Consider the following 24,047-nt stretch of genomic DNA (forward strand, 5'->3'; position numbering starts at 1 on the left):
CCAATAATGCACAGTGAAACCTGTTTCTTTCTTTGGCCTAGCTTTGAGCTCTGCATTTTAAAACCCACAACACTAACCCTCAGGGAGGAACACAAGCAAATGACAGAGTCCAAATTAATGCTGTCTCTCTCATTTCATTTGGGTGTGCATTTAATTTCAGCGGCCATTTTACAGTGTTCAGCACAGCACCACAAAGATACCTCAAAAATATCTGTGTCTGTGATAGGCAGAAGTGTGCTATCCTCATTTTACAGATAGGCAAAATGAGAGTAGAGAAATTAAAGGCTCACATTTTCTAAGCTGCCTCTAGTTTTGGATATCCAGTCTGAAAAAATGAATGTGACATTCTGAAGTGCTGAAAAGCCACCATTCCTCCTGATACCAAATCCAAAAACTTAGCACATAAAATCAAATCAGCAAGGTGTTCCTATCAGCAGTGAAACTCATTCTTGGGATTTGCCCTCCACGCTTTACTGCAGTAGCCTCAGCTTCTCACTACAATGCCTCCTATCAAATTCTTTCTCTTCCCAACATTCTTTCCAGTTCCACATCAGATCCCCCAACCTTCTCCCCCTACTTCACCTTCACTAACTTGCTAGCATGTCAAATGTTAGCAAGCCAAACATAACAGCCACCTGTTGAACTTACATTGCAACACTACTTGGAGTCTTTCCTCCCAACTGCCAATTTTAATGAGGTTTGTAAGAAATCAACCGTCTTAACCAATTTGCACACAATTTAGGGATCTGGCGCAAAAATTATTGGAATGGAAGAAAAACATGGAAGAAGTGAGTTGACTGAATGATGTCCTTGAAGCCACAATTATAAGCTTAATTTCCGTGTGAAGCCACGCTGTGCTACGTCAAGTTGGACATAGAAGCATCCAAACCAAACAAATACAAAACTATCTGAAGCAATGTTTGAGAGTATTACACTTTAAGTGATCACCAAACATACATAAATAGAAATCCATACTGTAAGGTAGACAGGGGTGGGGGAGGGAAGTAATAGAAAGAATCACTCCATTTGCCTACAAAACAGTTACAATCTAAATTGTGAGGGTAACTGTCCAGTCAACGGGCCTCAACAGCAGTAGAGACTGGGTTACTTGAGGGAAGGCGGACAGTTTACGGTACCACCAATCAAGCTTGCTGCATCTTTTCAGTTTTCCCCAGCAGTGTTCTCAGCAAGAACAAGAGCAGCTCGACCTTTCAAAATAAGTTGCAGGAAAATCACAACACAGGATTGTATGGTCATACCCAGGCTCAATGATGGTCAAGCACTCGCTGAATAAACCATACCTGGATCCAAGGGAGTTGTTCTTTGTTCATTGTAGTGCTCCAAGCATTGTATGTTCCATAATTGTTTAATCGGGCTAACTTAGGTTCCCAATAGTCTAGACAGAAAATATGAATAAAGTAAGAATTTAAAGAAAGAGAGGCAAAAAAAAAATGGAGTCTGTAACTAGCTACTGATGTTGAGTGCTTCAGTTCTTTTCCAATCTGTCTTGGGTAAGAAACCCCAACCAATAGACTCTAAAACTATCCAGGATAATTTGGACATGGTCAGCAAATGAAAGCCAGCTGTTACCCTGCAAAGTTTTATAGGTGTCAGAATTACTTTAAAAATAACAGCCTTCTATGTAATGTGCTGATTTGGAACCAGGGCCTAGAGCTTGCTAAACAAGTTTTGGCCGTCAGTGGGGTCACACACAAAACATGCTCTACGCTCATAGCAGAGAGCTCCCCTCTGCATAAAGTGGTTTCCATGTTAACAACTGATATGAAATATATACAACAACATGATTTCAAGCCTTCATAATGCTGTGGTGGGAAATGAAGAAAAATAAATCCACATAAAAATCAGTTTTCCAGAACAAGTAACTTATTTGTTATTTTGAGGGAAAAGATGTGTGTTCCTGCATGCGTGTGTAACCTGTACCCTTGATTTGCCACTGTCCGTAGAGAAATTGATAGAATTTTAAATCAAATGATCCCACTTGTATATCAGGAATAAACTTGATAAATTAAAGTCTCTGTCATTGCTTTGAATTCCAGGTTCTCAAATCTTTCATAACAGATACACTTTGTCCTATCGCATCTCATACCACATGCAAATCCCAAAAGCTTTTGGAACACTTGCTGTTGATTTTCAAGCAGGGAACCCAAAGGACAAAAAGATAAAGCTGGATTTGTTCCAAGTCATCCAGAAGGCGATGGACAGAGGATTCCCTAACTCTCAGGCTTGCGCTACTACTTACAGTAGACCTGTGACACTTAAAATATAACGATGAGGGCTACCTAGTACAGCCCACAGTCTGCTTGCATCACTGGAGAGCTTTTTAACCTGACAGCTGATTCACTGCTGAACTGATCTTTTATGACATATCATGAGACACCAAAAGAATATGGAACTGCAATACTTTGCTGGGGATATTCAGGAGCATGCCCGGACCTTTTCAAGTATTAACTCACCTATATGATGTGAAGCGTTGATTTGCGAATCGAGTATAACTCCACTTGCTAGACCCATTGGAACCCTGCACTCTAAAGAGAGCACAGTAAGTTTGCTGTTAAAGAAAAGGAGGGCTATGCCAATATATATATTGGTGGAATCTTCTAAGACAATATAATTCAGAACAACTCTTAGTAATACTGTAACATCACCACTCTCTTCCCAGAGAAGGCAGAATTAATCTCTGCAATTTCTCTCAGCAGATTGATCCACTGGTCGCTGTGGGGAAACCTCAAATTCAAAGCTACACTAAAGGAATAGAAGTAATATGCTAAATAATTCAAAGCTTGTATGTTAGAGGCTAAACATCTCTTCTTCTAGAATAAATTTATAGTAACCACTCCACCCCCTCCTTGATAGCAAGAATCTGCTTTGGGCTTTTGCAGAGCAATGTCCCAAATTTAGTGATCTTGAAAGGGTAGAGATGACTTTACAGCTTGACTCCCCCAGTCACAAAACACCTTAGTTCAGTACCTTTCTCTATAACCAAATAGGATGCCTGCATTCCTGCTTGCTGATATTCCCCCACTTCAGTGTCTAAAAGCCACCAGCCAGGTCTCTGTGGTTTCATTTCAATCGTTCTAAATGCGCCTTGAAAGAAAAATGTATTAGAAACATTAGCATTACGAGGTTGATATTAGCGAGACTGGATGTTAAACCAAAGATCATCCTATGAGTTAATCCAGAAAAATTAACCTGCTACACACATTGCAGAGAGAGCAATAACTACTACTGTCTCAATCATATTTTTCTTAGCAAGCAAGTTGCAGCTAGGGACTGAGATTGGAATTAAGTGACCAGATCAAAACCTAACGTTTGCTGCTGGTGCAAAGTACAAATCCTTGGATGCCTGTATGTAACAACAGATATCTGCATATTAAGTACAGCACTGAGTCATGTAATGAACAGTGCTATTAAGTTTATTACATAACGTAGGGATATTAAATCTGTGGTCCTGATTATAGCTCTTAGTCCTGCTGCCCCAGTGTGCTGTTCAAGTAACGTGAAGAATGGATGTAAAGAAGCCAAAACTAGATGTAGGAGAATCAGATGTATGGGCCCTCCCCTCACTTTCTGCCTGCCCCAGGAGGGTCAAGGACCAAACAGGAAGCAGATACAGTTCAGGCTTTTTCTGCACTTTTAGAAGGCACAGTACACGCTTCATTGTTTTTCTTATATTCCTAGTTAGTGCAGACATGATAATTCTAATTCTCATTTAAACAAAAACATATGTAGATGTCATAGTGAAAAATATCATCTTAAAACACTTAAACAGTGAATAAACCACCTAATGTTCACTCTTATTGTTATTATTATTAAACTCTTATTATTAAACTCTTATTACTCCAAGCCAATCCCATTATTTTGATCTCCTTGTTTCCTGGTTGGTGAAGGTTTTTTTGTTTTTGTTTTGGGTTTTTTTGTGTGTGTGTGGTTTTGTTTGGGTATTTATTTTTTTTTTAAACACACTTGTAGCTGGCCATACAGGCTTCATAAGTCCTGTTATTGAACACTAGCTTTGCTGACAGTGATGGGCAAAGGACTATATCCTGTGGCCTAATGAATGCTTTTAGCCTATTTCCTTTTGTCCTGGACATAAGAATTCTCCTAGGGCTCACATTTGTTCTTTCTCTTGCGTATCACACTCATTTTGACACTATAAAAACAAACCCTCACCATATTAAGCAGATACCAATAGTCTTTCCCAGCAAACATCAGTGAGACTTCAATCGCATTGAAGCCCGGGGACACTTGGCTGCGCTATTGTACATCTGTCATTTCACGAGGAATTGGTGGTTGACACTATCCCGCTGACTTTCTTTTTCCAGTCACGACCTTTACTGTTGAGCACCTTCCAAAGCCAAGCCCAGTACCACGACCTACTTTGCAGACTGGAAAAGAGAGATGGACTAAAGGAGAGAAACTCACTCATGCTCACATATCTGGTGAGTGGCAAGGAAAGTACAAAACAGAAGGTAGTGCTGCAGACCATGGTGCTGTTTATTTTCTGTATCTATTTATCTATCTCCTTTCTCATCTAAGAGGAAGACATTTGTCCAAGCACTTAAGTTTTGTCTGTGACTTTACTCATATTTCCAGTTTTAAAGGACAGCAATGTTATCTTTATTTCCCCTCACCAACAGCGTTAAGTGAGGTGCAAAGCAATGATCTTCCTTCTGACCATCATAGGCAAATGAACTGTTAAGTGGTCTCAAACTTTTTCTTACTGTGCTCAAAACCAACTTCTGTTCACCTTTACATTGGGTATGATGACAACAGACTGCAATGGTCACCCCTTAGAACTCACTCCGTTTTTATACTTACCTGGAAGGAGCGTGTATGTACCAAGCTGATGCTTTGGCTCTCCTTGTTCTATGAAGGTCTGTCCATGAAAATGAACAACATGAATGTCTTTTGGCCCACCCATATTCAGCAAATGCCATCGGACCAGTTCACCTTCATACATCCTCAAGCCTTGCAAATTGTGGGTAATCCCATTAATGGCTGAAAAAAACAACCCCATATTGTTAGTAAGGAAAACCGCTCACAAAACAGATCTCTTAAAGTGCTAGAATGTCGTTATTAAAATGAGTAAAATATTTCATGAAGTACTGCTTCTGGGAAAAACACCACTTTTTCAAATTCAAAGTGCTACACACTATAGTCTATGTATATCAATTCAGAAAATCCTGGGACCTCACCAGAGTATCTGAGCACAGTTTGCTTGCAACACGTGGCAGCCAGGAGAACCAGGAGGTCTAAGAGATTAAACGTCAGATGGGAACATCAGGCCCAAAAGACAGGAGAGCTATCCAAAATGTGTTCTGCAGCTTATATTTCCACAGCTGTGCAGTCAAAACTGACATCTTCAATTAATAATTGATTTTAGAGACCACATTTTCAAAAGGCAGATTACACTTTTCAACGTGGCTTTTTCAAACATGATCACTTAGAGCACACGAGCATTAGATTTTCAAAGACAGAAACATACAGTTTTGTTACTGACCATCATTTCAAAGAGAAAAAAGGGTTACCTTTGAACAATCACCCACTTAACTCTATATGACTAAAATCTCTGTATCCACAGAAAGGCATGTGAAGGGCTGTCCTACAGCTGATTCAAATTCCTCAGCAGAACTAGTTGATTTGTCAAATTATTACAAAATTTTTAATTTTCTTGCAAAATGTTTTCAGGGTATTAGCTTCTTACTGAAAAGAGGGTTTATTGGTTTGGGGTTTTTTTTTTTTTTTTTGTTTTTTTTGTTTGTTTGTTTGTTTTTTTTTAATATGGGGTAGATATATGTGAGTGACAAGTTTTCTGTTGAAAGTTTTGGTCTAATACAGTCTTTCTTCTTTTTAATAACAAAATGACAGTCAATGCTAATCTTTACATATGAAACTATGACTATTATGGGTACAACGGAGAAAAAACCCCAAACATTCACATAATTAATGTGTAGGATTTCTGCATATTCAAAGGCATGGTGATCTGAGATACCTCCCCCAATGTCTTTACCCCAATAAACTGAATACTTGGCAAAATTAAATAAGTACCATAGAATTTGTGGCATTGCTGCATTTGTTGGGTCTTCTCAGTACAAGGCCTTCTAGAACGTTTGTCAAAGTACCAGCTTTTCTCTTCATCAAAGACCATAAAAAGCAAGAAAAAGTCTCGGGTGGATGCTGTGCTGTTCTTTGACTTACTGAAGGTTCCTTTTTGACAGATCAGTATTGGCCCAATCAAACCAGAGTGAATATCTTTCTCCTAGAAGGTAATAAACTCGTATTAGATGTAAAAGCGTGTTTCCCAAAAGATGTCAAAAAAACATAGCATTCTGTAGAAATGCATCAGGCCCTAAAAACGTAAAGCAGAGGCCAGAATTGCTGTTGCCTTGTATGTTTATTTTCCCCTGCTCAGTCTACCAAAGAGTTCCCCAATTTGAATTCTTCAACAGCTTGTATCCTCTTTAAACTGAGCGTAAGAGATTAAATGTCAAATGGGAACACATCAGTCACAAAAGAAAAGGGAGCTATCCAAAACGTGTTCTGCAGCTTACATTTCTACAGCCATAAAGTAACATCATTTGGAGACATTCAAAACCAGACTGGACATCGTCCTGGACAACCTACTCTTAGCTGACCCTGCTTGAGTTGGGGGGTGGTGTACTAAACGATCTCTAGCGATTCCTTCCAACGTAAATGTTTCTGTGATTCTGTGTTCAACCCCAGCAACACTAACACTTCTATTTTGATTTCCTTACCAGATTTAAATCAGAGTAGTAGATCCAGGACCGACAAGCTGCTCCTGACTGCACAGGCCCTGATCGTCTGTTTGCATACCATACGTATATATAGCTGTTATTTGGCTGAACTTCGTCATCTTCCTTAAACCAAGCAGTAGATTCATCGTCATAAATGCTTCCCTCAGAGGACTTTTCATAGTAGAGTCCATGAGCATGGAGGGAATATGGTCTGGATGCCAGATTCTTAAAATGAACCTAAAAAAAAAAAAAAAAAAAAAAAAAGATGCTGCTTAGCAAATTCAGGCCTAAATCAAAGTCCCCACACAATACATTCCCATGACCTTGAACCAGGGTCAAGATTTGTGTAATGATTATAGGCTACATTGTGCATGGCAAAGCTGGCAGGGATAGCTTTTGACATCTCCATGCAGAGTCACCCTCTTTGATGCAGGCTGTTAATTAAAAAGTAGAAAGCACAAGTCTAACTCCCTGTCTTCCTCCGAGTCTAGGTTCCGAGGACTTATACTGCTGCCTTTCACCCGGATACGTTTAGTTACAGCAAGCCAGGAGATGAGGAGTTTCTACCTCTTACACTTTACTGCACAGTCGCATTAAAGAAGGGTACAAAATAGTAACACTAGACCTCTGCATCTATCACTCACTGAAATCAGTGCTTCTCACTTGTCCCAGAGAAGCATGAGGATATGGAGATTATATATTTATCTCTCCTTAGAGAATGATGTTCCCAAGCTAAAATAGCCTTTTTCTGCTCTTACTCATGTTCTTAAATGTAGCTCAGTGTGTTCCTGTTGTGCATCACCCCTACTGAAATAAGCAGAAACCAGTGAGATCTACTCTCCCCATTTAAGTCCATCCTTGTGTGTTGGAAGACTGGATGAAGAAGGATGAGAGAAGGGAAACTACAGCAATGTGCTTCTTACTGCAAATATACCACTGTATCACAAGGGATATAGTCATCTTGAGTACAAATTTACTGATTTAAAAAAAAAAAAACAAAACACTAAGAAGCTCCCTTTACATATAAAAAGTAATATTTTTAGTGCAATCTGGGTTTAAAAAACTAAATTTTTTTTCATGTTAAACTTAAATCTCATTTTAGATTAGAATGATAAACCAGTATTGACTGTTGGGGACTGTTGGGAAACATAAAGAAAAAACAGAAGCGAATTTACTGTGGATAGAAGAGAAAAAGGATGCGTTTCAAAGAAAGATATCATCGTACTTATATGTCCACACTGCAATTTCTAGCTTTGAAAACCGTTTCCCCATCATCATTGTGGTATTTTTAGACCTATTCTATGTGATACTAAGACCGCCATAAGAACTTTATCCTGCACATATATTGAAAAAATTGACCTACCAGGATAACATCGTCCACTTCAGCCCGGATAACTGGCCCCAGGATGCCAAGGTGTTCCTTATATTCATCTTCATCCTGAAGAGTTGTAAAGGTACTGTCTGTATAGCTTTGGAAAATCACCTTATATGCGGTGCCATCTTTGCAGGTTTTGTCATTCATTGTTGTACTGAAAGGAAATACCCGATTAAAAACCCACACAGTGAATCAGAAATAATAGGTTTGATGAAATCTGAGAACTGATACAGCAGGAATATCTTAGAATATAAAGAATAAACACAAATGTCAGATGATTCTGAAAATCGTGACTTGCAATGTTTAAGCAATTGTAGTTCTACAGTTACATATGAGATCCTTCAAAGATTTGGTCAGCTATCACTGAAAAACTCCAACTAGTCTCTGAAAACCCACCTAGGCTTTATTTTCCTTTTTTACCATTAGCCTTAATCTGAATCAGAGTTTAGCTCAGAATGTAGTGAGCCTACTACCTATACCCTACTGTCTCATGGATGTACCTTCACTGGAAAGCTAACAGAAACATATTTTACATTTGATTATATCTGCATTTTGCAACATGGAGCTTGTAAGAAAAAATAAGCTTTTAGGCATTTAAACCATTCTTCAGATCTTAAATAGAAGCACCAAAATGCTATTATTCTGAGAAAACGTATTATAGTTCCCTATAAACCTTGCCTCATTATCAATCCTGCAAAAAACCCAGAAACTTAACCAAAGTCGTCTAGTAGAAAGAAAGGCGGGTTTTCAGCTCTTCACCCTGAAACATTATATGTCATGGGCTGTTAATTTCACTGGAACTATGCACCCACACCAGCTGAGGATGAACCTCACTGGGGAGATTGATATAGAGCTCTGAGCATAAGGATCTCTTTATTTTGCAAGTGTGCAAAGAAACTGTCTGTGGTTTCTGCCATTTTTGCAAGTGCCATTTATACAGACTGAGATGAGTCAGGAGTAAAACTGGAGAATACTGGAAAGAGTGTGTGTGGGGAAAATCAATCAAATAAAATGGAAATTCAATTTGAGAAACAAACATATATTTGGAGATGAATTTTGTAAAATGAAAACCTTCCTGCTCCTGTTTTTGCTGCTTTTGATAAAAACCTGAAGTTGTGGCAGTTTTGGTCTTGTTCATTTCAAGGGCCACGATGTTCAGCTTTTTGGTGAAAAGCGACTGCAAATCCTACACATTGTAGGGTAAGCGCTGATCCTAGTTTTATGAATTAAGATGATGAATTTTTAGTACAGAGTTTCTCTCAAGTCACATAGACTCTTTGCTGTGCCATAGTGGCCAGTCTTGCCTGTCAAAATGCAAGAAAACCCTTCAACATTAGGGTTTGTGATCCGGTCACCTTCCGATTTCTCTAAACAGTAGGAACAACAATACAATAAATCATGCAGCTTTATTTTTACTTTAAGTATAAGGCAGTCACCAGTGTGGTTAATCACTTTGCGTCTTTCATATATTTTTCAGTACTGGAGTCTTGTGAATTTGGAAAGCGCTATTATCCCATTTTACAATGGAGAACAGACACCAGAACCACTTCTTGCTAGTGCTAGAAACTGATTTCATCCTGCCTATGTTAGACTAGTTAGCCCATTAAACTCCTGGAAAGGCTTTGTACAAGGAGGTCTCTATCCTGCCTCTACTACAGAATCCAAGAACTCAAGGAGGAAGTAAAACAGGTCATTTGAGTACAACAAAACTAACTGGAAGCTTCCCTTGACCTCTTAGAGTGGATTTTTCAACTTCTGTTTTAAAGAGTGTTTCTAGTGATTCTACAAAGAGGGGGTTAAGAAAAAAAAGGGGGAGAAAAAGAGTTCTTAGTTGTGTTGCTCTTGATTATAGTAATCTCTGTGATGTTCTAGAGGTGGTCCCAGCCTCCCATTGAAAAATTCTTGAGGTTCTGCAACTGAAACGTTGGAAACCACGTTGCACATTACACATCCTCTTAAGTTTATCAGCATGTGAATCAACATTCTGCTGGTATCTATCAGGATAGTGTGCAAAGTGAAAGCAAATGATTTAGCCAAACCTTTTTTTATATCCTGCATAGTCCCAGCAGACCTCTTTAGCCGCAATATAGTATCTCCTCTCATTCCCTCTGCTACGCAGGTAATGTTCAGCAATGTCAGCTGGGTTACGTTGTTCATTGATATTCACTTTTGGGTCTGTCATGTATGGGTCATCAAAGCTCACATAATGGTATTCGTATTCATCACCTGATGTTTCCTCACTGTAAAATCCTTCCGTAACATATTCGTAGTCTCCATTTTCTTGGGGAAGTCCAATTGTGATCGATGGCTTAAGCTGCCGTGGGGTGAATGTGTAATTTAGCAACTCTCCTTGCCTCGCTCTACTCAGATCCACTGTATGGTTGGCCTCACTGGGTGCCCCTGTGGTGTTAGTGCAACATGGTAGCATCGTGCGGTTGCTCTCATCTGGAAACAATGTACGGCCAAACCCTGCCATAGAATTGGTTGGGTTTTGGGGCTTTTTGCTCCTTGGGGTCAGCAAGTGGGTCATTTCTGGGTATTCTTTTTTTTTCCTTCGGATCTTGATGAAGGTTCCAGATGTACTCAAAGTACCATTCTTGTTGCCCTCCTTTCCTTTCAGAATTGGGCGCATGTGGCTCCCTTTCTGTTTTTCTCCCGTTAGATGTGAGAACCCTCGATACTTCTTCATATGCTTCTTACTTATAAACACTGTACCATTTCTGCCACGATGATTTAATGTACCACTAACAGATTTATCTAAATTTGTTGCTAATCCCAGATTCCCCTTTGCAGACACCAAATTCCATTCCTCGTTTGTCATTTTAGATGAATATTTCCCAGCCCTGGGCAATGATGCTTCTAGTAAGTTCTTCACTAGTGCAGGGCTGGAATTAGGGCTTATATTGCCCAACGGATGATGTAAAGAAAAAGTGTCTGCTTGTTTATCTTCAGATAGATTGGGTTCAGAGAGACTGGATGCGTTAGACCCATCCCCTACAATGAGGTCCAAAGCAAGCGTCAAGTTAACTGCACGTATAGCATTTTCCATCTTGGTTTCTTCCTCTTCCAGTTCATCATCATAATCATTTGGAAGCTGGCCAGTTCCCACGATGGCTATATCGGATGCGTTCTCTGCATGACGCACAGAATGAGGTGCACTTGTCTTGTCAGAAAATGAGACATTTTTATTTCGTACATGATTTAGAAGGGCATTCATCTTTTGGATGGAGTAAAACTTAATGGCCAGTAAGTTTCGCCTTTTCCTTTTACTGTTAATGTTGTAATTTCCTCTTCCTGTGCTGTCCGCTTGATGCTTTTCTGAAAAAAATTTACTGTCCTTTCCATCAGTTGGAAGATCTTCTGCAACATTCATTTGGCCTTCCCCATTGCTCAGCAAGTGTTCACCTGCAGACATGTTGCCGTAATCTATTTCATAATTGCTTTGGCTTCTATTCCAAAACATCAAGTCAGCCTTTCCATCCCTTCTGCTAGCTAAAAATAACTCCTCTTTTGCTGTGACTGATGTGTGATTTGACTGGAATGTTTCAGCCTCAACTGGGGGAAGAGGAGTGATAAGAGCTTCTAAGAACTTAGAGGTGTTTGCAGATTCACCACGATTTATAGCTGTCAGACCTGAGCCAGCAGCCACCTTAGAACTTGTGGCATCAGTGCTTTCATACTGTTCCCAGGCCAGTAATGTAAGGTTTTGTTTTTCTTCATGGCCTGTTGCCTTCCTTGAGCTTCGGATGGACAAAGCAGCAGCCAGGTAATCCTGATAATCCAAATCGTCTTCATCTCCTTCTTCTTGTGGCACATCTTCTTCATCTGAGGTGGAAACAGCCTTTTTATCAGTCTTGGTGTAAGTGAAATCCACAATATCAAATGTATCAACTTCCTCAGAGTCACATCTGGCATCTCTGAATCTCAGCCTCATGCCGTAACTCATCTCTGGGGAACCCCAGGATGCTAAAAGCCAAGTACCTGCAATGGAAATAAGAGTGTTGTTCTAATATGCAGTAGTTAGGAGAGTGGATATTGCCTATCACATAAGTGGCCAGGGCAAGTTGCTGGGTTTGTTTTACACCTGCTATAGCAGAGTGCTAAATCTCATCTGGGATCTCCGTGAGCTCTCATTGCAATGAAAAATAATTAATAAATGTAAATAAATAATAGAACATATAAATAAATACATCAAAGAGCTGGAGTTGTTCTCCAAAGATTAAGCTGTACCTAAGACCTGAGTCCAAACATAACCCATGGAAGAGATGGATATGAAAAAGAAAGAAACAATATAAAGAATCCTATGTTAGGTCTGGATCTAAGATTGTAACCTTTTGAGATAAAGTTTTAATTTTGTTCTGTCCTTTGTGTTGTATGCATTACCACACAGATAGAGCATTCTGAACAGAACAAATATGTTCTGAGGCAACGTCAACAAACATCAGACAAACACAGTATTTTAAAAGCTTTTGAATGCATAAAGGATGATCTTTAAATGAATAAAGTAATTTGAATTTCCAATCTAGAAACAAAACATTGAGATGACAATCTGAGGCATCTTAGATTAATTTAAAGGTTTTAATAATCCCTCCGAAAGCTAGTCAGAATATAAATTCTCCATTTAAAACTATTACTTGCAGAGAACAAAATACAATTTGTTTTCCTAAACAGCATTAAATCAAGTTCTTTGCTTGTTACAGCTCGCTTTTGGAACTAGCATAAATTACAGAATAGACAGAATTAACAGAGCTTGAGAAAACCAGCCTTTTTTATTAAAAAGGTCACATACAATTTTTCTGTATTTGTCAGAATTTGAAGTGACCCGCATAGCTTTCCTTATTTCTAACAGCAAATTTGCAAAAGGAAACATGCCCTAGATTGAAAGAACAGACCACATACCAAAATCAAGCAAGATTAACTGTGAAAAAAAAAAAAAAAAACAACAAAAAAACCCAACAAAAAGAGCCTCAGTATGGCATACAATTATGGTATGCGCTAAGTCTGTGTAGCCAACAAAACTCTATACGCATCAGTTGCGTAGGGGAACAACTGAACATTTTCCAGCCCTGTATTTATCTGAAAAGCTTTCTTTCCTATTTAGGTAAGTCCTTATAGAGTAGAGATTAAAAAATGTCTTAGAAGACCTGTCAAACACTATGGTTTTACCACTTACCAACGTTGTCCATTTCCACTGTAACCGATTCTCCACTCATTGGGAAAAGGTTCAAAACATCTTCGTACTTCCCTTGATACAGAAAAGAGTGCCCAGAAAGGCGAACAGAGACAATCTCATCATGAGTGCCAACACTGGAGAAGTGCCACTGAACCACACTATCTTGGCAAAATCCAAGGATTTCACTGCTGTCAGACACATAGCCATTTATTGCTAAAAGGAAAGCAAAATAAAAGTGGTGTCAATATTTCCAGAGTAAGACTTCTAAAACCTCACCTTCTTTGATGTCAGTCCACTGAACTGGACTCACATTTGCGCCTGGAAAGCTGAGATGAAACCACAATAGCCTCGATGGACATTTCAGCTCTGGTAATAGTATCTCTAAGGCAGCAGGGTGCTGCGTCAAAGTTAAATAACCCGTGCCTTTGGTTCAGGGTCCAGAGCTAGCCTGGTCCCTAAAATGTTGCATATTTTCATACAGTGACACCTGGCACGGTTAGATGTTCACTGACTCTCCAGAAAATTCCCTGATTGCACTACATCTGAGAACCAGCAGCCACTGAATGCTCAGGTTCACCTGAGCTTTCATAATATTCAGCTTGATACCCCACTCACTGTGCATTATGTTCGAATTATAGAACTTGGGATCATCCCTTTTAACACTGGCAGGGTTGCTGCAGTAGTCCTTGATGTTATCCTCTATGTACCAGCTCTTATTTTCATCGAACACAGCAAACATTGCCTGCTGCTCTCCATCTGCCTTTTTCTGAAAGACAATCAACACAGCAGTTACACTTTATCAGCAGAGACACGTATTAAGGACTCAATCCTACCATCTTTCTTAATTACTATGTAAGCAAAAAAAGCTTCACCAGAGTTGTGGTAAGTGTGATCCAAGGGTTAAGTGAAAGGGAGTAGGGGGTCAAGACTTCAAGGTGACAATCCTACTACTGCAACCAACCTGCGATGGAGCACTGAGCAAGCCACTAGCACTGCTGATACGCAGATGGCATATAACTGGGCGCCCCGTAAAAGGAGCAGCTTCCTGGCTAGACCTGAACACAAGCTTTTGACATTTTTTTTTTTCTCCCAAGTGATGCTTAAGTCTTTGCCAAGCAAGATTTCAATGGATGGCAAAGAAACCCACTCTCCCAGAACTCCTACGTGCTTGGGTTGCTCTGCATTCAGTGATGCCCAAGATTGTCAGACCCTGTTGAGTTATATCTGTTGCAGAAAGGGACCAGCTCAGATCTGAATGTCTTTAGAGTGTGAAGGTATAATAGCAGCAGGGAAGTTTATTATCAAGTCTAGAAATAGACTTTCAAGTCAGGCTGACCTTTTGTTGAAATGCTGCTCTTGCTAAGAAAATCATAATATAATTCCTCTACTGCTGTGGACAGTTAGAGGACTGTTTCTTCAAGTAATTTCTTCAGGAGCCTATTGATTTAATTGCTCTCTACACGACTGTTCTCTAAGGGGAGCAAAACCAAATTCACTGTAGCTCAAATAACATTATTTGAGCAAAACCTATCTCTAAGATTGCCAAACATGTTACCTGCACACCCTTCTGTGTCAGTGCTTCACTTTTACAAATCAGAAGTGGGCCAATCAGTCCAGAGGCTATATCTCTCTCAATATCTACAGCACTATGATATAGCCTTGTAATACATTGTGCATCCTGTGCAGTGGGTTGGTCAGTTTTAGCAATTTTCCATTCGTAAGTGTATGTCTTCCCTGGTTCAATTCCTCTGCTCTGGGTGATATTGCCTAAGGGAAAATAAAGGAGAACAGCAGTGATACAAACGTAGAGCCAGAACGTTATACAGCATTTACATTATACAACCTTTTAATGAAATTGGTGCGGTTATGCCATTTCAAGCTACCTCCGGGATAACCGAAGACCTGCATGAACTTTTGTCTCCCTCCAAAATCAAAAACAAGAACAGAAAACTAAGACACCAAGAAAAGGTATTTGTCTAGGCTTTGCAGGTAATACCTTGGTTTCTCTATCAGGCAACACAACAGGTCAGCAGAGGCAGAGCATAGAACTGGGGTCTCCCAGTTGTGCGCATTCCTAGCCACAGCATCTCCTTCAAAGCAATGAAACCCTCCACAACAGGTAGTGGTATGCAAAATGTAATTCACAAAATTCTTACTTGTGGGATCCAGAGGATAATCAGCTCCTTCTACATTCTTTGAAAGTGTCACTCCATGGAAGTAAATGCTGTAGGGGCGACTGGCCTTATTTTTGAATACAATCTATATTGATAGGCAAATGAAAAAAAATGAATTTAGTATTCAGCAAATAATTGTCTGAATACATAACAAAGCTTCACCTACAATAGCATTTGCCTGGTTTCAGCCCAGGAAGTGCTGGAAAGGCTAAGGGATGTCTTAAATACCATCTGATAATGTAAACCCACAGTCTAAATACTGCTAGGCTTTGTAGAGCCCACTGAGTGAAGTTCAGCTTCTTACAACTGGTGTCTGGGAAATCTAAAAAGAACACTTGTTCTTCCAGCTACTAGGCACACGCTACCTCAGGGAATATGAAGCTATTGACTAAAGTTCTTGAGAATATTCAATATGGGAGAAAACAAATTTAATCAGATTTAAAACCAAATCTTGTCCCAGATTTCAAGACCCAAGGGGGATACGGGAGGAAAAGGCAGATGTCCTGCCTATTCTTAATCAAACCAGAAGAAAAAAAAAAAAAAAATGTGCTAAACTCAAATTCAGACTCACATATTCATGGTGGAAATTAAAGGTCATGGAACTTCGTGATACATCATTAAGTGACAAGAGAAAAACAAGTGGTTGTGACAGCAGCAAGCTTGTAATGCAAATGCTTTGTAGTTTCATTTCATAATTCCATTAAAGAACATTTAACTACGAAAACTGAGTACCATTGTCTAAAATAGCCCCAAAAAATAGCAACATAAAAAATGAGAGGCTCATGAAGTTTGGCCTCACATCCAAATTCCCCCAGAAGTTCACCTGTCACAGTGTCACCCTTTAAATATATTTTACAAAGAATGTGAATGAAGTGTGTTTATGTTGTAAAATAAAGCACAAAAATGGAAACTATAGAGGGAACACTGAAAAATTTAAGCTAAACGCTGTCACTTGTGATCATACCTTTTAATAGGGCCAATATTCAGAACATGGTTTTTGACCAAAAAACCCAAATCAAACTAGTTTTTTGTATCTCTGCCCAACTGAAAATTATGCTATAGTATAAATAATCTCTGAATTTATGTTACTTACTTTGACTTTGTCATTTATGTTACTTACTTTGACTTCATCATTGAGTTGAGCTCTGATAATAGGGCCCAAGATTCCAGTTTCCTTGGGACGAGGATTTTCCAGACGTTTAGTGAAGCTGGCATCGGTATATTGCCTAAATATAGCCTTTTTATACTTTTTACCTATGAGATTTGAGAAGTTGTCCAAGTGCTGTGCTTTATAGTGCCTTAAAAATAAAGGAAAAGACAAATGATCAACAAAACTTGAATAGTGACATCTATTAGAATACAGAATTAGTACTCAAGCAAGTGGTAGAAACCTCACTTCTTGAAAAAAAAAAAAATAATCCAAACCCTCAACTAACGTAATGCTCTTCACCCCAAATTCTAAACTAAATTAGGTAAGAAGCAGCTTAGAACATTATTTGTGTTTTAGCATCACATATGACCAATCAGTATCAGAGTTTACATTTAATTTAATAGGGTATACATGCAAGAAAGAAACAAACTGAAGCAGCAGCTACATTTTCAAGATAAGATAACAGAAATCATTCTTCTCCTTTTACAAAGGCATAGTTGAGCATAGAAAATAAGCAATTTGCTTACAGTAGCAAAGACTCTGGGAGAGAGAGGAACAGATAGCCTTAATCCAGTTAAGCACCATACAATAAGTAGTGTTACGCTAGGTTTAAAAACATTAGACTTGTTAATGCTGAGAGCAAAACTAGGATAAATACTGGGAAGTAAAACAGAGTAACATGTTTGTCCTGGTAAACTGCCTGAGAGCAAATAAGAAGGGAAGCAAATCATACCAAAGAAGAATAATTAGAGAGTTATGTGAACGCTATATTCTAAGGAGGTATATGAAACTATAACCGCATACTGGGTAAGGAATTTGTCTTGTTCTGCTTAAATACTTAAAGGCTCTTAGGAACACCAGCTTGTAAAGTCACCAGTACTCTAGCAGTGGGGAACTGATAGACTGCAAATTTAACCTTACAGTGCACTGGCAGCATTGTGTACTATGACCTCATGTACGTTACAAAATTCCTTCTATTTACCCTAAGCGGAACAAAACAGCCCAATGTGCTTACTTATTATGACTTTTACTACATCTACATTGGTACCATGCAAAGCTCATTTATATAGAGACTTCTGTTTCTCTCATTCCCTAAACGCTTCATTGTACTGAACTTTTAAAAACTTTTATTCTCCAGAAATATTCCCTCCCTTTCCGTTTGTCTTCAGGATTGTTTATTTCATCAGAATTCATATTTGAAAAGCAATTTAAAAAATAGGATTGTATGCTACTTAGGACATTTCTTAAGTCATCTTCATATTTTGGGCTCCCTGTTAGAGGCAAAAGAAGGTGTCCACTTTTGGGCTCCTCAGCAAAGAAAGTCATTGACACACTGGTGACAATTCAAGTGGAGGGCCACCATGATGATTAGGGAGCTAGAGCACATGACAGAAGCAAAAATCTCAGCTTATTCAGTTGTGCAAAGACACAGCTAAGGGAATATTTTATTTTGATTTTCAACTATCAAATGGGAGATTATAGAGAAAACAGAACCAGAGTCTTCTCAGAGTTGCATAGTGAAAAGATAAGTCATGATGGACCCAAGGTGCAATATGAGAAATAAGGAAAAAACTTTTTCACTGGGAGGTTGCAAAGGGGCACAGAGAAGTTGAGGAGTCCCCATCCTTGGAGACCATGAAAACCCAACTGCATAAGGCCCTGTGCAACTGGATCTAACTTTGCCGTTGGATTCCCAGAGATCCTCTCCAACCTGAATTATTCTGTGATTTCATGTGAACATTCCATATTATGTTGACAAAGTATTATTTTACCTATCAAGGCTGTCTGGAATACTTGGGGCATAATCCCAAGTAACTTCTTCTGCAGCAATGAAATATTGCCAGCTTTTGACCATACGACGTTCTTTATAGGAGAGATGACTCTTCTTCACTTCTTTGTTCCCACAGTCTCTTATAGTGAGGTAACCATGCATTCCAGCTAATTGAGAAAAAATACTACCATGGTGATTTTCCATTTTATGAACCCTTACCACTTCAACTGCATTTCTCATTTCATTATTTCATTATAGCCAGTACCTAAAGGGGGCCTACAGGAAAGATGGGGAGGGACACTTGATCAGGGAGTGGAGCAATAGGAAAAGGGGTAACAGTTTTAAACTGAAAGAGGGTAGATTTAGATTAGATACTAGTAAGAAATTCTTCACTGTGAGGGTGGTGAGGCACTGGAACAGTTTGCCCAGAGAAGTTGTGGATGCCCCATCCCTGGAAGTGTTCAAGGCCAGGCTGGACGGGGCTTTGAGCAGCCTGGTCTGGTGGGAGGTGTCCCTGCCCATGGCAGGGGGGTTGGAACTAGATGATTTTTAAGGTCCCTTCTAACCCGAACCTGAACCATTCTATGATTCTATGATTAGCTAAGGCTGCCAGCAAGTGTTTGTTCATCTGATTGACAGCTTTTCAAGCTTGAAAAGGCTGCATCCAAGTAGACTATATATAGGCTGGGAGCCTTCCAAAGAGCTCATATTAATCAAATGGAATACCAGCAGAACAGATAGAAAGCTATTTTTCATGGTGTTTGTTTTTGTTTTTTTTTTTTTTTTTTTTCCCCTAAAACATGTCTTGCAGCTCTTGTAAGAGAAACATTTCTCTCATTCTTTAAAACAGAGTTCTGATCACTGCTGAGAGAGAGACACCCACTTTCAAATGATTACCAGCAAATACGTTCATCACATTGAGAGATCCTTAGCTGAGAGTGCTCAATTTCTCAGGAAACAGGTGGTTCCTTACTCATTTTATAATGGTGCTTATCTGAACAGATCACAGAGACTTAGATTCACTGTTGCCTTGTGATCTGCACACAGCAGTAAAGCTGCAGATAAGAATGCACTTCTCATTCCAACAGAATGCCCTGTTCCCCAGTGGTTTCTTAGTGAAATGACAACCATCTGAAACTCAGTAATTGTACCATTGCAAAACAGTAGAAGCCATCTGGGACATAAAGAAGAGAAGGACAACTCTACAGTTGGCTAACAAATAGATGTTTCCTTGCCTTGCAGGTGCTTTTGGACAAGAGATGATATCAACCACCTTCCTTCCTCACTCACTGTCATGTTTACTGTGGTTGCTGCTCCTCCCACTAGGTTAACAGTAGAAACTCGGCGATGTCGTTGCTCCATGGACTGGCCATTGATATGAATGGAGAAAATTTCTGGCTTGGAACTCATTCCTATCAAATGCCAGCTAATGTTGTCATATGCACAAGCCTCTAAATCTGAAAGAGAAATGAGAGTAGGGTTCAGAATACAGGCAAATCATTAAAGTTCCTTATGCACAATAGATCTGAAGTAAATCTGCTCAAAACATTAAAAAAAAATTTCTAAAATATCTCCAACTCTTGTGATCAGTGTTTGCAACAAGAAGAAGTTTCAGAAGCTTGTACATGGAATAGATACCAAAATCCTGTATGTCAGTGGAAGATAGGTATTTAAATCTTACATGCAAGTGACAAACTGACCTAAGGTGATCTGGGGAAGAAGAAAGAAAATGAGTGGCCTCTTTTGGAAGCTGATCAGGGAAGGGAAGGGCAGGGTCCAAACTAAAGTGTGAGGTTGTATCTAGTGACAGTAACTACCCTATCCAATATTTGTTTAAAAAACCCTACTTAAAACAATCTTTTGTATTTGCTCAATGGACTGGCAGAGATATGAAAGTAGTTCCTTAGGAGAACAAGGGGAAAATACCAGCAACAGAACAGCCCCATTGCCACGTCGTCCCTAGTCTTCCCACTTAATCGTCTAATTTAATGGTAACTGACTTTCCACTTGCAGGAAGTTCTTCACCTCGTATGTTCTATATGCTGTAAAACCAGCAGTTCACTTAACCACATCACACTCTCCCCATCAGCTGAGTAAAAAAAAAAAAAAAAAAAAAATTACAAAAAAAGAGTGATTTCTTAGTTTTTTTAAAAGTTAGTAATCCTGTTCTTCAAGCAGAACTCTTCTAAGAAGTAATCTTGTTGTTCTCCTCAGCAATATGGCATGACTTTCTGCCAGCAGCACAGTTTCTCTTCTAGAATTTAGATGCTCACAGACACATTGTAAAAAAAGGCTGTATCCCATTCATTCTCATTCCTGTTCTCTTGCATAAAAAGCAAACAAAGGTAATATTCAGTCTTCATCAATATTCATTTCATATAAGCCTGAACAGTACCTGGTAATGTTCCATCAGCATAGCCATTAATTGTGTACTTGAGTGATGCTGATCTCTGCCAACTCTTGTTTTCATCAAACACGCCAAACATCAGTACATACTCCTTGTCGAAAAGTTTCTGTGACCCATCCTCATTTAGGCTTCCTATGAAGAAGAAACAACAGCTCTTAATTTGCAGCAGAAGTAAAGCAGTTTTCACATCAATGTAGTGGCATTAACGTGTATTTAATGAGCTTGCTTGCCCTGTTAGCACGTACTGGCTGAGCCTGACCAAAACAAGACCTCAAGAATGCTCATAAAGTGATTTTATTTCTGAAAGTAGTTTTGGGTTGGGTAACTATGAAATCAGAAGTCTGTAATATCTCAGAGGAGATTAAGCAAAATGTAATTCATTGTCTCAGATAATTCTGTCAATGTGTTGAAGGGATTGCCTTAATGAATGGGAGCAACAAACAGCCTTCTGTCCACAATCAGATGCTGGCCTCTCTTTTGAGACTGTGAGGCAAGGAGAAGAATGATGGCAGAGTCACCTGCAAGTGTGAACACTGCCTTTTCAAGCACTACACTGACATCATCAGCTCCTTTAAAAAGCATAAAATCGACCACTTGGCAAACAACCTTTACGTACAAAAGACTTTGACAAATACTGCTGAATTGGATTGGTTATAAGAAACCATCTAGTTAAGTTTGTGATGCAAACGTGATATCTATCAACAAGTACAACTCATTCTGGATATTCCACACAGAACTGGTGTGGTTTTATTGATTCATTCTGTAGATGGCTCACATCAAAACCTTCCATTTGCTACTTTTAATACATAATGCAGGACTAAAACAGATGTCCCTCTGGACTGCAGGAACTAAACATTTGGGAGCTTGCTGATTATTCTATTTCGAGAAGAGACACTGGCAGTGGAAGCAGTGATCTATAATGTAATCCTTTTTGTTTACAAGAGGCTACAAAGTCCTGTTTTCTGCACAAAAGAAGTCTCAGATCAACAGAGGAATTTATCTGCTTGTCACACAAAGAACATTCAGTCAGTGCTTTAAGTCAAAAGTCCACTTTTTATAACCTTCCCAGGTTATACCACCTATGCTGTTCTTAATGTGTCAGACTGTGGTGGGTTGACCCCAGCCAGAAGCCAAGCACCCACACAGCCACTTCAAAGCTTCCCGGCCCACAGCAGAACAGAAGTGAGAACACCTGCGAGCAGATAAAGATGGTTCAACAGGTGAAGGAAAGAGGGGGGAAAAAACCCAAGCAATATGAAGGATATCACTCATCTCCCACAAGCAGACTGATGCCCAGCCAGTCTCTCAAGAACAGCCACCTTGGAAGTCAACACCCCTCACTCCCCCCACACTGCTGCTTCTTCCTCTACCTCCAGTTTTTATTGCTGAGAATGACTTTACATGGTAAGAAATATCCCTTTGGCCAATTTGGTTCATCTGTCCAGCCGTGCCCCCCCCAACCCCTTGCCCACCCACAGCCTACAAGCCGAGGAGGTCTGAGCAAGAAAAAAATAAAGCCTTGACACTGTGCAAGCACTGTTCAGCGACAGCTAAAACATGGCTGTATTATCAACACTGTTCAGCCATGCATCTAAAACACAGCACGGTATGAGCCGCTGTGAAGAAATGAACTCCATACCAGCCAGACCAAATATATAGGCGTGTTGCACACGTACCACATGCAGTGCCCAGTCAAAGAAACCCTGTTCAGATGTTAAAAATGTTAAAAATGTGAGCAGTTAGTTGTTTGTCTTTGCTCTAGCTAGAAACATGTTCAAATTGTCTTGAAGGTAGTGGTCAAACCAATCCATCTCAAACTCATATGCATGAATTTGAGAACCCTGAGAAGGAAAGCAAGCAAGTCCAAAGCATTTGTCCAGATTAACTCTAACAGTATGCCATAAAATGTACACATACACGCAAACACAGAGGAAGAAAACCCAAGAAATTAGGAAAATAACAAGTTCTAGATAATAATAAAAGCACTAATTCTCAAAAAGATTTAGGAGGAACTTAATCCTAATGCCATTCCTTTAAGGTAATATGAGTAGGTGTGTTCTGCAATTAAACGGATATCTATCAGTGAGAAGAGTGCCCTTGTCCAATCCACACTGAACCAGTTTTATGTTTACTTCCAGGAAAGCTTCAAGGTCCAAGTCCATGCAGTCTGCAGTCTACACAAAATGTTTGACTCAAACTGCAGGGAAAGAGGATCAAGCTAAGTAACTCACAGAGCTTTCATTAAAAGGATATATAATCTGGGAAAAATTCAGGATTTAAGGGACCAGCAAGTAGTTTAAGTAGCTTACACAGTGGTACACTGTTTCAAACTTCCCTCAAATGAGTGGCATGTACCTAGCAGTTATTTACAAGTCTTACAAGACACCAGTTGGCATTAGTGGAGATGGAATTCAATGACTCAAACTGCTAAAACCTCAAGTTCTTTATCACATGCAAAGCAATTTTCAAAGACTTATAATCGGTGCAAATTTCGCCAGATTTTCAAATGACTAGAAAAAACACACACTGCTCTGTGATTTCAAACTCTTGTTACAGAAGGGAGAGAGGGTGCTACAGCCTCTTGATCAGGCAGCCTTGAAAAGGCATGGATAATACAATTATTTCCTGCCTTATTCTCTGGAACGGCTGAACCATTTAGAGTGAAGCTCTAAAAAGTAATTATTCTAAGACAGGAAATTTGAGGTAATATATTTGGCAGTTAAGCAACTGAAAATGCAAACAGTACAGGCAAACATAACTATTAATAGCACTCTCTGACCATCTCATAATTATAGGATAGATCTGCATGAAAGCTGGCATTTACAAACTTTGACATCTAAAAGAAAGATGTTGAAAACAATTTACTTTACACACATGAAGATGCAAAAAGGAAAATAATATATCTTCCCTCATTATCATACAGCCTTAACTTTATTATGAAATGACACTGTATTACACCTTATACTAGTCTTAAAACATTTCCTTACCTTCCTTACAGATAAGCAGTGCTCCAATCAGACCAGAGTTAAAATCCATTGACATGTTCTCATGAGAATAATATGCATAAGTAAGACAAGGAAGGTCAGCTTCTCTTGGACCAGCTTCTTCTGTTATATCCCACACATATGTGTAGATCTGGCCTGGAAGTACAGCATCATCTCGTTTTTCTGCAGATGATGTTCTGTCATCATACAGGGAGCCTGCCAACAAAAGAGTCAGTA

At 39.3% G+C, this 24,047-nt stretch overlaps 2 protein-coding genes across 2 annotated transcripts in view; one reads left to right on the forward strand and one right to left on the reverse strand.

The window, feature by feature from the left end:
* SLC35A5 (solute carrier family 35 member A5) overlaps positions 1 to 24,047 on the forward strand; it is an 89,789-nt gene that overhangs the window by 14,955 nt on the left and 50,787 nt on the right. The gene's annotated exons all lie outside the window — the stretch shown is intronic.
* The window catches only part of F5 (coagulation factor V), a 35,127-nt gene that overhangs the window by 4,801 nt on the left and 6,279 nt on the right, over positions 1 to 24,047 (reverse strand). Inside the window, 17 exon segments of the mRNA XM_054187989.1 lie at positions 1,302 to 1,396; positions 2,475 to 2,546; positions 2,989 to 3,105; positions 4,840 to 5,019; positions 6,070 to 6,280; positions 6,777 to 7,013; positions 8,140 to 8,305; positions 10,191 to 12,132; positions 13,325 to 13,537; positions 13,940 to 14,090; positions 14,880 to 15,091; positions 15,481 to 15,583; positions 16,619 to 16,796; positions 18,421 to 18,586; positions 19,655 to 19,876; positions 20,815 to 20,958; positions 23,814 to 24,026. Of these exon segments, the coding sequence (XP_054043964.1) occupies positions 1,302 to 1,396; positions 2,475 to 2,546; positions 2,989 to 3,105; positions 4,840 to 5,019; positions 6,070 to 6,280; positions 6,777 to 7,013; positions 8,140 to 8,305; positions 10,191 to 12,132; positions 13,325 to 13,537; positions 13,940 to 14,090; positions 14,880 to 15,091; positions 15,481 to 15,583; positions 16,619 to 16,796; positions 18,421 to 18,586; positions 19,655 to 19,876; positions 20,815 to 20,958; positions 23,814 to 24,026 (4,622 nt within the window).

This window comes from Rissa tridactyla, chromosome 1 (assembly GCF_028500815.1).
Source record: "Rissa tridactyla isolate bRisTri1 chromosome 1, bRisTri1.patW.cur.20221130, whole genome shotgun sequence".
Lineage (NCBI taxonomy): Eukaryota > Metazoa > Chordata > Aves > Charadriiformes > Laridae > Rissa > Rissa tridactyla.